This window comes from Humulus lupulus, chromosome 1 (genome assembly GCF_963169125.1).
Source record: "Humulus lupulus chromosome 1, drHumLupu1.1, whole genome shotgun sequence".
Lineage (NCBI taxonomy): Eukaryota > Viridiplantae > Streptophyta > Magnoliopsida > Rosales > Cannabaceae > Humulus > Humulus lupulus.
Genome location: NC_084793.1, coordinates 290,087,291 through 290,103,864, shown reverse-complemented (window position 1 = coordinate 290,103,864; position 16,574 = coordinate 290,087,291). Strand labels below are relative to the sequence as shown.

General features: G+C 40.4%; 1 protein-coding gene across 1 annotated transcript; it reads right to left on the bottom strand.

The window, feature by feature from the left end:
* Positions 1-856: 856 nt before the first annotated feature.
* On the bottom strand, positions 857-1,730 carry LOC133778874 (uncharacterized). Its single transcript, XM_062218893.1, has 2 exons — positions 1,293-1,730; positions 857-1,216 (listed from the first exon to the last, which is right to left on the bottom strand). The coding sequence occupies exons 1-2, from the start codon at positions 1,728-1,730 to the stop codon at positions 857-859; spliced, it is 798 nt and encodes a 265-aa protein (XP_062074877.1).
* Positions 1,731-16,574: the final 14,844 nt, after the last annotated feature.

Sequence of the window (16,574 nt, the reverse complement as noted above, 5' to 3'; positions counted from 1 at the left end):
CAAAGATCACTCATAAAGACATGTTTAGTCCATTTAAATACGAGAAATATAAGGGGTTGTGCGCAGCCAGTCATTCTTGCCAAACTTTGTAATTCTTTACAAGTATTTGTTCATTACGTGTGTTGTTTTGTTGTATTATAAGTTTTGCATTTTATACTTAGCAGCAATGTTCATATAGGTTATGGTCAAGGCAAGTGACCAAGGACCTAAAGCTCGTCAGTCACTTGGGGGGCATATAAGGCACATAGAAATCAAAGCATACCAAGAGGTATGTAAACACATGAACAAAATAAGTGAAAGCATACTACGGTACTTAGAGTATTTTTCAAATTTTATATTTTGTTAAATCAAGCCAAAGTGCTATGCTAAGTTCGGTCATGCGAACGGATGTTATAAAATGCAAACATATTATAATATCAAAATGAATCCTTTTACACCGCGAGCAATCACTGCTCGGATGTAACTGTTCAAGTAAAAGTAAAATGGCTGCCCTTGCAGCAATAAAAAATATTGTCTTTACATCGCGACTCGTGGGTCGTGTAGTTGAAATAACAGGAAAAAAAGGTTAAGGAGCGGGAGGGTCTTGAGGAACGTCTTGGTCGACGGCTGTGCCAACTTCTGTGTCTACACCATCTATCCCTGCTGCCAGGGAAATCTTTGGGGAGGCAGGCACTTCATCCCTCTCTTCTTCTACCAGGCGAATGGCACATTGCAACATTAAAGTCCTCCTCAAGCGTTCTGACAGATAGTTGAAGTTAGCCTCCCGGTTGTGCTTCTAGAACTCATAGAAGCAAAGATGAGTGGCTTCCTTGTATTTCTCAAAGTTCTTAGCTCCAGCTTCCTCAAGCTCTTTCACTCATTTTTCGAGTTTCTCCGCCTCCTGCCTGCTTGCGATCAGATCAAGCTTGAGCTGTACAGCTTGTTGATAGTTGAGTGTGGCGCTTTCCCTGAATTTTTCCCTAGCTTCGTTGGATTTCTTCAGGGCATTTCGAGTTTCCAGCAGCTCCTCGGTCAGAGTAGCTTTTTGCTCGAGCAGTTCTTCTTTCTGCTTAGACAATTCCATTTTCTCCTCAAGCAACTCGCCAATCTGTTTAGTAAGCTCGTTGTTTTTAGCTTCGAGTGCTTTCTTAGCCTCGGCGAGCCTAGTATCGAAATTCCTTACCCGAGACACCAATGCCCCAGCACGGCGCCAGCCAGCGGTTATGGTCAGTAGTCCCTAAAGTCAGATAGAAAAAGATAAAGTAAAGGCAGGGAATCGAAAATAAATGTTACATCATCAGGAGTTGACTTACGCTAACTATCTCGTTCAGCCCTCTATTGATAACTTGATCAGTCTCCATAGAGGTAGTTTCAGTAATAGCTGCCTGACTGTGTTTATGCTTGGAGAGCTTGTATATTCTCTCCATGGCAGAGCAAACCACGATACTGGGCAGGGAGCCTTCGGGCTGAGTACGCAAGGTTTGGCTGCTAGGAGCCTTAGGAGAAGGCTGCTGGTCGACGGGTGTTGTAGGATTGGAAGTTTGATCGACCGAAGGAGTTAAGGCTGGCTGCTCGAGTGGTGATGGAGGTGGTGAGCTCTCCTTCGAAGGGGCGGTAGCCGGAGGGTCATCAGTTCGGGCCTTCTTTGAGGCAGTATTACTGCTCTCCCCTCGGGCCCTCTTGCTGTTCTTCTTCTTGCCAGAAAAGGCAGCAGCAATCCTATAATGCTCGAACACGTCCTCAGAGTCCATTTCTGCACAAAAGGAAACAACGCGAGCAGTGAGACAAGATGGTCACACAGGGCAAAAAAATGAAAGTGAAAAGATTACAAGTAAAGTACCCGAGCTAAAACTACTGGTCGCTACACTATAGACTCTACGAGTCTTACACTCATTCTTTGATACGAAGAAGTCTGGCCCTAAGTGTGGAGCATATTTAAAATAGCCGTCCCCATCGAACAAATAACAGGGAATTGGCAAATTGTTTAAAAGCGAAATTACTATACCGTTGTCATCTGATGAGTCGTCAGAGAGTTCAGCAGGCTCGACGACATTCTGCTTTCCTTTTCCTTTGGGAGCCGAGGGCCTCTCTGCTCAATGAGTGCTAGCAGGTTCCCTGATCGTAACCCCAATTGGTCTCCTCCGCGGAGGAGACTCTTGGGGTTGCTGCTCGGGTTCCGCTTTGGCGCGAGCACTCCCTGCCGAAGGCCCACTCATATTTGCTTGAGGGTCCCAGAGGCCAGCTGTAACGACCCAAATTCGCTAATAAGGCTTAAGGGCCTTGATTAGTGTGCCGGGAGGGCATAAATGGGATTATAGTGAATAATATTGACTTAAATGTTTGAATATGTGATTGATGATGATTATATGATAATTAATGATATTATGTGATAATATGAAATATTTATGTGATATATGTGAGAACCACATTATTATGTGGGCAGGTTCATAGAGTACAACTCGAGACGAACCTAGGGTCGGATAGCGGGAAAAGTCACAACAGGACTTAAGGTATGACTTTGGACAAGTCAGGGGTATTTTAGGTATCGGGTAGCGATTCAGACTATCGGGTCATGAAAATAAATATATGGAGATATATTTGAGGTTAGGATGTCTAAGCGGGAATATTGGGGAATTTTACAGTTTTGGCCTCGGGGACGGTTCCAGCACCCCGAGCCGTGGGATTAACTTAACGAGTAAAACAAACTTAGGAAGCCTTTATAAAATTAGACCGACACTACCATTTTTCCCTACTCAGCTGGTTATTCTCACTCTCACTCCCAAGAAAAACAAAGGGAACCAAACCAGAAACTCTCAAGGGAATTGGGGAAATTGAAGCTGAAGAATTGCTGGAATTTAGAGGAATTCAGGAGCAACCTTGGGGATTAGCTCAGTAGACAATCAAGGACTATATCAGGACCAAGGTAAGCATGAATTTCCTTCTTCTTGTGTTAGCACTAGAGTTTCAGCTGGGTATTGAGGTATTGTTCAATTGATGATTAGGGTGGAATTGAGCTGGGGAAATCCTTGGAATCAGCTGGGATTTGGCTAAGGGAAGGGTTCAATCAAGAAGGTAAGCTTTGTTTCATGAATTAATGATTTGAGTTTGAGTTTTGACTGGTTATAACATGGTGTTTATGTTCTTAGAGTTTCATGGATTGAAAGTGAATTTTCTATGGTTTATTGAGCTGAGTTTCTGCTGAAATTGTGTAGCATGAGTTGAGGTTATGTTGGGTGTTGAAGTAGGAAGCTTAGGGGTGGTTTTGGCTGAGGTTTTAAGCTTTAAAATGGTAGGTTTTCTAGGCATGAAGGGAAGGGTCGCGGCTCTGTTCTAGAGCGCTGCGGCCCTAGGATGAAAAAGGGCCAAGGAGGCTCGGCCAAGGGAGGGCGCTGCGGCGCCCAAAGCAAGGGCCGCGGAGCGTGTTTTTGCTCAGGATAGTCTTGGTTCTGTTTTGAGGCTAGGGTCGCAGCTAATCTTCAAGGGCCGCAGCCCTTGGTTGTGCACATGAACTTTTGAGGGTTTTAGGCTTGGGAATGTGGTCTAGTATGCTCGGCATTGATTTCACCACCGTGCTTGGTGGAATTCGGATTCCCGGGAGTTAGTTTTGTAACTGAAAACCTATACTCGAGTATTAATGGAACCCTATACTTTGGTTGTACTAGGTGATAAAGGCTTAGGCTCGGGAACGGATCATGCTTGAGGGGCGTTGCTCGTAATTCAATAACTGCAAAGATTAAAGGTAAGAAAACTACACTCGGTTAAATATTTGAATGGGACTAAGGCCTCCCTAATATAAACGATTGAAAGAATTGTATTATGCCATGTAAATTGTAACCAACGGCCTAAGCGAGCCATGGTTAACTTATGCAATTGGCACGGCTCGGACACTGGTATCCGAGGACAGCTTATTATGCACTGAGCTCGATTAAGCAGGCCGGAGTCAGTGGGATAAACAGAGGGTGCGGCCTAAGGTGTCGGCCCTAGTATTTGTGTAAAATGAATGTTATACTTGATTATAGATGAGATTGTTGAATAACTTATGTGTGGATGCGGTTGCTTGTATCTGGAAGTATGCTCACATGCTATGATTTGAATAACTTAACATGTTTACTGGAATGTCTGCTTGAGATTGCTGTATATGTTATTTTCTTGCTGAGCCTCAGATCACGGGTGCTGCATGGTGAAGGTAAAGGCAAAGGCAAGATCAATTAACCCTGATTGGAGAGTTCTGCAGGATGAATGTACAGGGCTGGCCGCTCAGCCGCCACGGTTGAGGAGATTACAGGGACAAGAGGACCAGAACATTGTATTTTGCCTTAGTATGGCTAATGTCTACTTTCAACTGTTGAGTTTTGCAATCTAGCTTTTAAATACTGCTCTTTTGGGGATCCCTTGTATTTGATCTGTTTATAAATTTATAAAATGCATCTTTTGAAACCAAAATGTCTTTTAACCCTAGAACACTTTAATTAATGACACATTTTTAAATTAATGACTTGATTAGCAAGTCTTGCACTTTATAAGTACACAGTGTAGCGGTCTTGGCTATCCAGGGCATTACACCAGCCAACCTAAGGTTAGCCTCTGTAACTAGATTTTTGACACTCTTCTCAATATTTGACATGCTGGCTAAGAGTGCCGCTCTTGACTCCATCCCCGGAGTTGGGTTTGGTCGCACCCACGAGCCTGAAAAACATTAAAAGTTTAAGACATTGTGGTGGAAAAACACTAATTGAAGAAGCCAGCCAGCGATGTGAAAGATTTACCTCCTCGTGCGAAAGCCAAGTTGTCTGTGACCAGGTCAGGCGTAAGGAAGTACTCCTGGTAGTACTTCCCCACGTTTGAGATGTGGGTCGTATCAGTCAGGAAAGTACACCCAGTTTCCTGATGACAAAGATGGAAGAACCCCGTGCCATCTTGGTTCGGGTTAGACTTGAGGTTGAACAGGTAGTTGACCTCATGTGGCGACGGCACGGGCCATTTTTTCTGGCTATACAGGATATAGAGTCCAGCAAGCATTCTATATCCATTTGGGGTAATTTGGAAGGGGGCAACTCCAAAATAGTTGGCCACCCCCTGAAAGAATGCATGAAGAGGCAAAGTGGCTCCTGCTTCAACATGAAACCGTGACCAGGCGCTGTAAGCACCTCTAGGCAGATTAGCCCTTTGGTCTGGGTTAGGTTTGACTAGGGTCACCCCTGTCAGATTGTAGTTTCTTAAGTAGTCGGCAATCATTCTGACCATCACCCTACTCTCAGCGACTACATGCCACTCAACATTCGGCTGAATAGCGTGTCGAGGGCGAGCATGCCTTTGGACATTTGGATCGGGGACATTTTCGTCTCGACCACTGGTCGAGGGAGCATCAGCAGTAGGCTGATGAGAAGTGTTGGAAGTTTTTCTTTTATGGGCCTTAGTTTTTGTGCGAACCATATTTTGAGTTAAAACTGGGGAAGTGTTTGGATGAATACAAGAAAACGGAATTTCAGGAATAAATATCGAGGGTTGTTCTTCATCCTCGAGCAGTTGAGCCAACAGATCGTCGTCGATGGGTCTTGCATATGAACTGCAAATAGACAAAGGGGGAGATAAGACGCACAACCTGGGAGCTTATGTTGAAAGTTGGAATAACGTTGCTCGCGTCTATCGACCAGCAGCATTCTAACCGAAACACTAAATTTTATGCTAGCAGTTTGAAAAACGGATCAAAAAGTGAAAGTAAAAAGTTTTCTGAAAAGAAGCTTTTTCAACTCCAAAAGGGCGGTAAAAACCCAGTTTTTCAACTAGCCTAAAAATTGAATTTTTACGTCGATTTTACGCCCTAAACCTATGATCGTGACTATCAAACTGATTCCTAACTTATATAGAGCAAAAGTACACTACCCCATCAAGCATCAAACGGTATATACAAAATCTTCACAAATTTATACTCACGAACGCAAAAATTTTCAGAGCACAGAAGCATCATACATGGCATCTCAAAAGGTCAAACGTCAAAGAAGATTTGCCTGAACGAAGATTGGAGATCCTGAAAAATAGAAGCTTTGGGTTTGTAGGCGAAAGATCCTTGGCAGAGCGTCTGAAAACTTCGAAGTTTTGGGCTCTGGAATATGGTTCTTGAAAGCTCTTAGCAAAAAGATAGCGAGTAAAAGGTTGAAAGAAGAAGGTGGGGGTTACTTATAGAAACCGAGGTGTGCCGAAAAGAGGTAATCATGAATTACCTTTTTCGAAGCATGGGGGAGTGTAACAGCCGTCAGAATGGTTTCTTGAAAACTGAAAAGGCTTGATTAGACGAGATTATGTCACGGTTTTCAAAAACGCACTAGGGCTCTGACAGATTTCGTGGGGCATATGAAAAGTTGTTTTCCTAAGTTTACTTATTGCTGGTCGCAATAAATAAACTTCGGGGCAAATGTTATCCAAAAAATAGGCGTGGATGACATCGCAGACATTTTTAACACGTGCCTGACACCTGACAGAGGTTCTGTTCGACTATCGACCAGGCAGATTCCCCTGACATAACATTTGGATTTTATATATGACCAGCTTGGTCGTATACTCCGTATATTTTGAGATGATCTTGTGCAATTGTAATCATATCCGAGATTATCTCCCATGATTCCTGATTATCCGATTAATTAGGAAAGAATATCTGTAACAAATTTGTGTAATCCTCCTTGAGCCTATAAATAGAGAGAAATATCTCAAGGAAGGGACTCTTTTTGGCTGATTTGAGTTTATGCTTTACAAGAGAATTATAGCTATTACCTTTTGATTGTATTATTCATCCCTCTAAGGCTTGTGAAACTCGAAGAACCCTAGTTATTTGATCACTCCTTTGAGAATCAATATCAATAATAGCTTAAGCGGACGTAGGTCATTACCAATTCGTAGGGCCGAACCACTATAATTTGTTGTGTCGTTTACTGTTCTTTCCATTAGACTTATTTTAATACTTCCTATCACATCAAGCATTTGACTCCGTGTCAGTTGACCAAAACAAAGGTCAACACCCAGTAATATACTAATCATTAAATTACCCTGAAACTCACCCCGAGCCCGGTAAGTAGCCCCTTTATGACCAGACCGCTAACTTCCATTCAAAGATCACCTCATGCCGAATAGATTGAACAAATATACATTATAACGTGGCCTCATCCATAATTTACCAACATGCATGAAAATATTCAAATATTCCCTCAACGGGCCAAATTACCAAAATGCCCTTAAAATGAAAAGTGGACCCACATGCATGTATTTATCATCATATAATAATATAATTCACATAATCATGCATATAATCATTTAATGACATAATAAATCAATTATGGCCCTCCCGGCCTCCTAATCAAGGCCCTAAGCCTTATTAGGAAATTTGGGTCATTACAGATATGGTAGTGGTTATGGTGAAGGGTCACAGTGGAGTGATGGGTGCGGTATCAAGCAAATGAAGAGGGAGATGAAAATGGAGATGGTGATAGATTGTACCTGTGAGAAGAGAATGGGGAAGACGATCGTCGGTGGGCACTCCACCTTCGAAATCGACATTCTCCGTAGCTTGAATCTCTAACTCGCTCGGATCGATAGTAAGCTAAGTCTCGCCTTCACATTCGTTCAAGTTTTTTATCTGACCAAAAGGCTTCCGCTTCATTTTCTTCGACATCAAAGTGACTCCAAATGCCATCCGTGGTTATCTTACCCCTCGGGAAAGAACCAAGGCTCGAATACCAAATGATGCAGCGGGTTGGATGGTTGAGCAAAGCTCATATGAAATCCATGACACTAAGGGAAAACCCCAAATATGAGAGACTCTCAAAGCTCTATTTCAAATATCAATTCTAAAAGTTCCAATTACATTCTTTCCACTAGGCTTATATAACCATTACGATAAAGTTAATAAAATGACAAAATAACAAAAAGGAAAAATATAACAAAATAAAGTTCTAGAATATTCTAAATATATATATATATCCTACATCAACACCACTGTCACCATTGGAGAAGACGAAGCCATGGATGTTAGTTGCTTCTCACTGCAAAGACGTCGATGAAGCCCAAAGGTGTCGCAACGACATATCTTGTCGTAAGCTACAGAAGACTCCCTATAAATGTAAAGGAAAGATGGGGATCATAAAAGTGAAAAAATCTATATGTAACCATATTATTGTAATTTTTTTCTTAACAGTTAGTGATACCTATAAGCACGCGAACAATTTACTATTGAACCATGTTTTAGGCATCATAAATTATTCACAATTTCCCAAAAATTGGTGGGATACCTACTATAGCTACAATATACAACTTCATATAAAAAAAATTGGGTTATAATTTCTCTACATGTCGAAAACAAAAACGCCACTACTTGTAGGGTCTAAACTAGCACCCTTACTATAGAATTTCTCATTTTATTAGTTTTACTTAAAATAAGCGTTGTAACACCAACTCTTTGAGATTAATATTTAGAGACACTTTCAATAATACATTTTTAAGAAAATTTTATTTCAATTTATACAGTAATGAAAAATTTATTTCATAAATATATAACTTAATTTTTTTTTCCCAAAATTACGGTTTGCACTACAGGACTCCACTATTCGTCTCTCTTCTCTTGCAAGACCACCACCACCGTTGATGGCATCATCTTTGGCACAATTCATTAGAGAAAAACTATTATCTCAAGCCACAAATAATCTTATCAATATGTCACAATTCATTAAATAATATACAAATACGTATATGTGTAAATGCTCTCTTTCTCTCTCTCAATTCAAAAAACTTCACGGACATACGGATGATGATATAGCTCCTGATCATAGAGAGATATTATCATCATGTATACATATCTATTTATATATGTATGATTCCTACATAGTTTTTGGTACTCTGTGCTATGACTACATGCATCATTCAAGTTTTATATGACATTAGCCTCCAAATTAAAATTAAAATTAATACAAACATCATTTTTTTGTAATTTAGTATATCTTGAATATTATTTCATGTATTTAGCTAAAATGTTAAAAATATAAAACCATAAAATAATAAACATTAGATAATATTATTTTAAGTTGCTTTAGTTGCAAATGAGGTCTTTTATATACTGCGTTAGTTTCAAATTACGTTGCTTAAAATTTGTATATGAGTTTGTTTAAGTTGTTTTTGGTTGCATAAAGATGATTAATTTACAAATAAGGTTGTTATAGTTGCTTAACATGCTGAAATTTACATGATTTTTTTATGATGCTATTGTATGCAACCTTTGTTGCAGCCTCTTTTGCAAGTTATGCAACCTTTGGAATATCATATGCAATATTTGCAACCTCTGTTGCAACATTCGCAACTATAATTTCCAAATGAGATTTTTCAAGTTGCGTTAGTTGTATAGCATGTATAATGTCATACATTAATTTTAAAGTTGTATTGAATTGAATTTGAAGTTGCATTGGGTTGCACATGGCTTGCATTTGACACATGAACTAGGTTGCATGATTTGCATTAAAAGTTGTAGCAGGTTGCATGAGTTGTATTTGACCCATGAATTGGGTTGGGCATGTATTTGACACATGAAATATTAACTTGATTTTTTAGATTCTTTTTCTTTATTCTTTTATCAAGTTTAAATTTGTTTGCCTCTTGCTCAGGGTTGCATGAGCTTATATTTTAGGTTGCATTAGGCAAAATTAGTATATATTTTTTAAGTTGTCATGGGATTGCATTGGGATGTATGTGTTAGTATTTGAGATTGTAGTGAGTTACTTTAGGTTGCAATGGGTTGCATGAGTTGCATAATGAAGAAATTTATAAATGATTTTTTAAAAGTTTCTTTAGGTTGCATCAGGCATGCATTGGAGGTTGCAATGTGTTGTATTCAGTTGCATGGGCTTGGATTTGAGGTTATAGTGGATTGCATGGACTTGCATTTGAGATTGTAGTGAGTTTCATGATAATGATGAAATTTGCAAATGAGTTTTTTAAAGTTGTTTTATGTTGCATTGGGCTGGGTTGCATTAGGCTTGAATTTGAGGTTGTAGCGTATTGCATTGTGCTTGCATTTGAGGTTGCAGTGGGTTGCATAAGGATGAAATTTATAAATGAGTTTTTTTCTTTTTGCTTTAGGTTTCATGGGGTTGCATTGAGTTTGAATTTGAGGTTGCAATGGGTTGCATGAGAATAAAATTAGCATAAGAGTTTTTATGCTGTCATGGGTCACGTGGGGTTACATTTATTTGTCTTGAATTGCATGGAGTTGCATTGGGCTTGAATTTGGGGTTGCAATGGGTTGCATGACAATAAAATTAGCATATGAGTTTTTATATTGTCATGGGTTACATGGGGTTGCTTTAGGTTGTGTTAGGATTGCTTGTGATTGCATTGAGCTTGCATTTGAGGTTGCAGCGAGTTGCATTAGGCTTCCATTTGAAATTGCAATATGGTACATGAGTTGCATAATGATAAAATTTACAAATGATTTTTTTATTTTTAAAGCTCCTTTAGGTTGCATTTAGTTGCCTTGAATAGTCTGATTACACCCTCTAAAAAATCATTAAAAGCAAACAGATAGACTTATTATATTATATTGTAATATGAAACATATTTATTGATGAAATTCACCACAACCCAAATAGATTTACTGTAGAGCTAGTAAGGAGCCCAAGTGTTGACTTTACCAGAACATGTTTAGTTGAATGATTAGGATTTACTATTTTTAACTTCCTGATTTCACCATATTAGTCCATTGAGGCATTCACAGTTAAACAGTTTGCACTACAAAAAAGACAACTCATTTATAAACCTTTAAACATATATCAAAACCAATTTCATACATGTCCCTCATTTTTAAACACCATAGCTAGCAAAATCCCACATCATAAAATGGTTCATTCATAGCTAAGAGAAACAAAATTTTATAATAGTCATAGTCATACCTAATTATCTAAGCTAAAACTGTAACACCCTGCTAATTAGGGTCCGTTACCAAGTGTGTTTAAAACCAGTGATGGACTTGCTAAACATGTCATTTGGACTAAACATGTGATCAAGCCACTAAGGTTTATGTATTAAAAATTTTATTTAAGTCATAAGTATTTCCATTAAATCAAAAGCGAGTTCTTTACATGGGATCCCAAAAACACATCAGTTTAAAAACTAGTTAGAATACTCAAGTTACATATCAAGTCGGCCTAGGTGGCAAAAGTTGGGTTTAACCCAAAATTCTTTGAGTATCTCGGTCATGGTGGTCGAGCAGACTGCATATGTACATATCACTGCTATCGCCCTCCAACCCATGGTTGGTTGAGCTTCTCTTTACCTTTACAAAGCACCTGTGAGCCAAAAGACTCAGCAAGAAAACATATTAAGCAGTCCACATAGTAATATAACTATCAAACAGTAATAACTGAAACTGGTGTATTCATTATACAAGTTGGAAACCATGGGGTCACGCAAGCGCGTGTCGCACTTCCTTTCAATATGTTGACATCTAAGCCAGTCAAGTGCATGTTGCACTCCCAGGGTGGCCCAGCCATGGTGGCCTGGACTCCATGTGCACAATGCCAACCTCAGCTTATAAATTGAGTCCTTTAAGTCCTTAACTTATAAGTCAAGCCTCACATGCCTCTGACTTGTAATTCGAAGCTTTAGGACCCTCGACTCATAAGACAAGTCTTTCGAGTCCATTATGCCCTCGACTAATAGGTCGATTCCCATTTAACATCCTAGTAACCCTCTGGTTTATAAACTGAGCTTTCCAATCACAACAGACAACCACATATCTCATATAGTATGCATATCAACAATTGCAATGCATTATAATACATTAAAACAGCAGTCATAGGTATAATCATATTTAGGCACACTCCAGTGTACCTAATTAGATATTCTTAAACATAATTATAATCATGTTCATTAACAGGGCCAAAGCCTTAATCATATCTATATTCAGCATTGACTAAGCTCTAATCACACATTCACATAATGGGTGTAGTTTTCTTACCTTCAATCCGAATGCAAGTTACTAGCGACGCCCCATTGAGTACGATCCCCGATTTGAGCCCTTAGCATAGCCCTACTCATAACCATAATAAAGAATTCCATCAACAATTGGAGAATAAAAGCTTCCAAACCAAATCCTAGCCTCTGGGACGTCAAATTCCACTCAACAAGGAAGAAGAATCGACCCCGAGCCCAAATGATTAAGGTCCCGATCTAAAACCCTTATTAGGGCCAAAAATCCCCTTAAGGACCGCGGTCCCATGGACCCATGCCACGACCCGCCTCTAATTCCAGAGGCTCAGCCTCCCTGGTCACCAGACACACACCGCGACCCTGACCATGTGGCACTGCGGCGCTCCCTTGCCACCGAGCCCTCCTGGCTCCATTTTTTCTTAGAGGGTCGCGGCTCACCAAGAACAGAGCCGCGGTCCAGCCCCTCGAACCCAGAATTTCTGGGTTTTTATTTAGCCGAACCCAACCAGAAACCACTCAATTATAGCCCAATCTTCCAATTAAATCCCCAAAATCAATATACTCTTTCTCACCAACCAAACACAGCTAAATACTAGATTAAAACTCATCAAAAATCTCAAAACTCAATTTCCCAACCATCAAGCATGCAAAACACCATAGCTCTTAAAAAAAATATCAGAACTAACAAAATAACTTCAATTGAAACCCTTACCTCAACAATATGACCCAAGGTTTAATCTGCTCCCAACGAATCCCTGGTTTCAAGCCTCCCTTTCAAGCTAATTCTCTTACAATTTGACTCAACCCACCAAAGCTCCAAGGGTGAAGAATAGAACGTGAGAGAGAGAATAAGTGTTGCTGAGAATTTCCCTTTTTTCTTAAGGTTCCCAAATCATCTAAGGAGTTCCCAGCCAATTGAGTCCAAAAACTTGGACAGAAATGACTAAATTAACCCTTGCCCTTAGCTTATTCATCAAATGCTCTCAAGGGCAATTTTGTCCTTCGTTGCTTACCCCGCTATTCACAATTTATTTCCTATAATTCTCATTACTTCCAATATTCTCACATGATTACAAAATAATTTCCCATTACCCACTAACTCCCGGTAATGTACTAAATTACTAAAATACCCCCAAGCTCACCCTGAGCAGGGTATAAAGCCTCGTTGTGACTTTTCCGCTAACTTGCTCATCGGGATTGCCTCGTGTCGAGTAACCAAATATATCCACATAATAATGTGGTCTCAATCACACAAACACATATCTGCATTTATACCGTGAACAGGTCAAATTACTAAAATACCCTTCTTATAAGAAACGGGCCCACATACACATATTTAATATTTCTAACATGCTAGCATAATTATATTATAATATAATTCACATAATAACTCAATTATTACCTTCCGGCCCCCTAATCCAGGCACTAAGCCACATTAGCAAATTTAGGATGTTACAAAAACCACAATAGAATTATAGTTATTGTTAAAGTCAATGGACATAGAGAAAAAAAAAAGTATAAGGATATAAGTGAATCACTTTGGATAATTATTTATTCAATAAATTGAATTGATCCAACTTAAGAGGAGATACGTTGATGTAGGGGTTAGGGACATTTATTGTTTATCATGGGTATACAGTGTCACATATGATATATATTTGTTGCTCAACAAGTGACCATTATTTCCACATGTGATTCTATGACCTTTGCAAACTGAAACTGGGAGCTCTATTGCCTCACGTTCATTCAAAGGAAGAATGTCATGTTACCCATCTCATCATCATATTTAGTGTTCTAGAAAGTAGGGGTGCACAAAAAAACCACTAATCCATCCCACCCGCTCAGCCCATCAAAATCCATCTGCTTTGAACCCCCAAATAAAAAACCTGCTAAAATTGGGTTGGGTACGTGTTGCAATAATATAAGGTGAGTCCAACCCACACCTACTACTTTTTTTTGTATATATATATTTTAATAATAATCTAAATATAAAAATACAATACATAAATGGTTCTTTGAAAATTATAAAGTTTGTGATCCTTTTAATATTGGATTTTGAGATGTAAATTAATCTATTCTTTATATTTATACATACATATATATATATACATATTTATCTTAGTCCAAATATTTAACTTTTTTTAATAAAAGACTCCGTTGCTATGAGATTAATGGTAATAACTTAGTGTTGACGCGATTCTTCGGCAACAGATAATTATATGAATAAGGAGAGGGATTAGTGATAAATAATGAACCGTAATAGATGAATGAACTCCAAGGAAAATTATAACTCGAATACTTTTTTAGGTGGTTCAAAGGTTAAAATCATTCTAGTCCACTAACCAATATTATTGATATATCTCTGATATTCTTTACAGGGTATTTCTTTACAAATTAGAAGCCAACCCTTTGCAACTCCCAGGGTCTCCATATTTATAGGGAGAGGGCACCAGGGTGTTGGCAGGGGGGTCATCCCGTGACCTTCTTACCCATCATGTCACTTCTGTGACATTCATGATTAATTCCTAAAACCTGACAATGAAGTGTGGTCTAATCAATAGGTTAGGGGGATAATGGGCCGCATGGCCCAACCCAGTCGTGGGCGCCTGAACACGCACGTTTATGCTGCGTGTCCGAGAATCCAAGAATGGAGTAGACACGTGATGTCTGATATATGCACGTTTACATTGCGTGGTTGACTTTATAAAAGGTCAGAGGTGTCAGCTCCAGCTCGTGGTGTCCACACTACTGACCCGATGCCTTAGTACTCAATAAACCTTTGGTTATCTCGAGCTAAAGAGGTGGACCCTTGTAACAGCAGCTCCGGGTAGGTGGCTTCCACGTGGTTGATATAATTACGCCCTTTTCCAGCTCGCTAATAACCCATGGATATTTAGGACGTACATTTGCCCCCCAAGCCCCTGCTCGTGGCACATGTCGTCACCTGGGGCCACAGTGGGGGCTTTTAGGCTTCTTTGTGGACTCTTCACCTCCCGCCCATTACGCTGGTATCGGATACGTGGAGCATCGTGGTTGGTGACGGTCTGTCTTCCGAGAACCGCATTAAATGGCCTAGCCTATCTTCGGTCGTCGTTTCGTCTTTCGAGTAGTGATCCTCGTATCCTACATCAAGACAATCGAACGGCTCTCATCCTTTGGCCTTTTACGTATATATAAGGCTGGCCACCCTTCGCATGAGCCACCCTTTTATTTGAAAATTTTCTCATCTTCTTCTTTCTTCTCAGTTTCAAAACCCTTTCTTTCTTCCGGTCACTATTCCCAACATTCCTAAGGTTCAGACACGAGGGCTCTTTCGTGACTCCGGTACCAGCGATTCCAACAGGATTTCAACCCAGACGCTCCTAACAGTCTTTACACAGCAAAAAAAATTTGTAAGTCCTCCGTTTGTTGCATGCTTTAAATGTTTTCCCTTTGTCTTGCTTAGGTAAACTTTCTCTTTAGTCGCATGCAGTAGGTTGTTTGTCTTTTGTTATTCTTTGCTGGTATTTTATGCGTAGGTTTTTATCCTAGGGGTATCGACCGTAGGAAAAACTGCTTAGGAGCATGACTCATAGGATACAACTTATGGGGTGATTTTCTGGGTAAAAATTTTTATGCCTGTTTGGAACAACAAGTTTCTAGGGTGCAAAAACTGGGAAGCTTAGGGGACACGCTTCACAGACGGTTTTGCCTACCGAAACTTTCCTTCCAAGGCAAACTTTTATCCTGACCCTCTTGACACACAGATTCTGAGTAATCGGGGACCCGTTGGGAGCACAGGCGCGTGTTCATAGAACCGCATGGTCTCACTTGCCGCGGGCTGAGATTACCTCAGCCCGTGTAAAGGAAACCCTTCGCTCTAGATTCTTTCTTACGCTTAGGTCGCCTTTTCTAAATTTTCTTCTTTGTTCGTTAGGCGACCAAATGGCACCCAAGAAGAGTGCTGGCAGCTCGTCTTCCCAGCAAGCAAACAAAGGGTAAGAGGTGGCCACAGACTCCCCGATCCCTAACTTTGGTCCCACCGTGGAGAAGGAGGTCAAGGTGGGGCCCGATGCCTTTTTCGAGGCCGAGAGGATCGCCTCGAAGGTCACCATCCAAGGGAAAGTTAACAAAATTATGCTTTCCCATAATATTGAGATAGGGAGGGGCGCCCTAGACGCTTGGCCTCCCCTTGAGGGCGAGCAGAGCTGCGCGCCGCTCGACGAGGAGTACGCCGCCTGGAGCGATGAGCACCTCAAGGCTGGGGCCTTCCTTCTGCTGGACCAGTACTTCGCGGATTTTTTAAATTACGTGAAATTGGCCCCCTTCCAGCTCCCCCCTAACTCCTACCATCTGTTAGCGGGGTTGAAGTATTTATTCCTGAAGCAGGAATGGGAGGTCCCCACGCCGGCGGACATCCTTTACTTCTTTTGCCTCAAAGCCAACCCGAAGCAACGGGGGCGAGGTGACGGGTTCTACTACCTGAACCGTTTTCCCAATTCGACTACAGTCATCGAGCTGCCCAGCCACCCCAATGAATTCAAGGATCAATTCTTCATGTCAAAGGGGTTTCGGAATTGCGAATACCACTACTTCAACCGTCCTCGTAAGTTCCTTCTATCTTCAGTTCGTAAGTTGGTTGCTGATTAGCC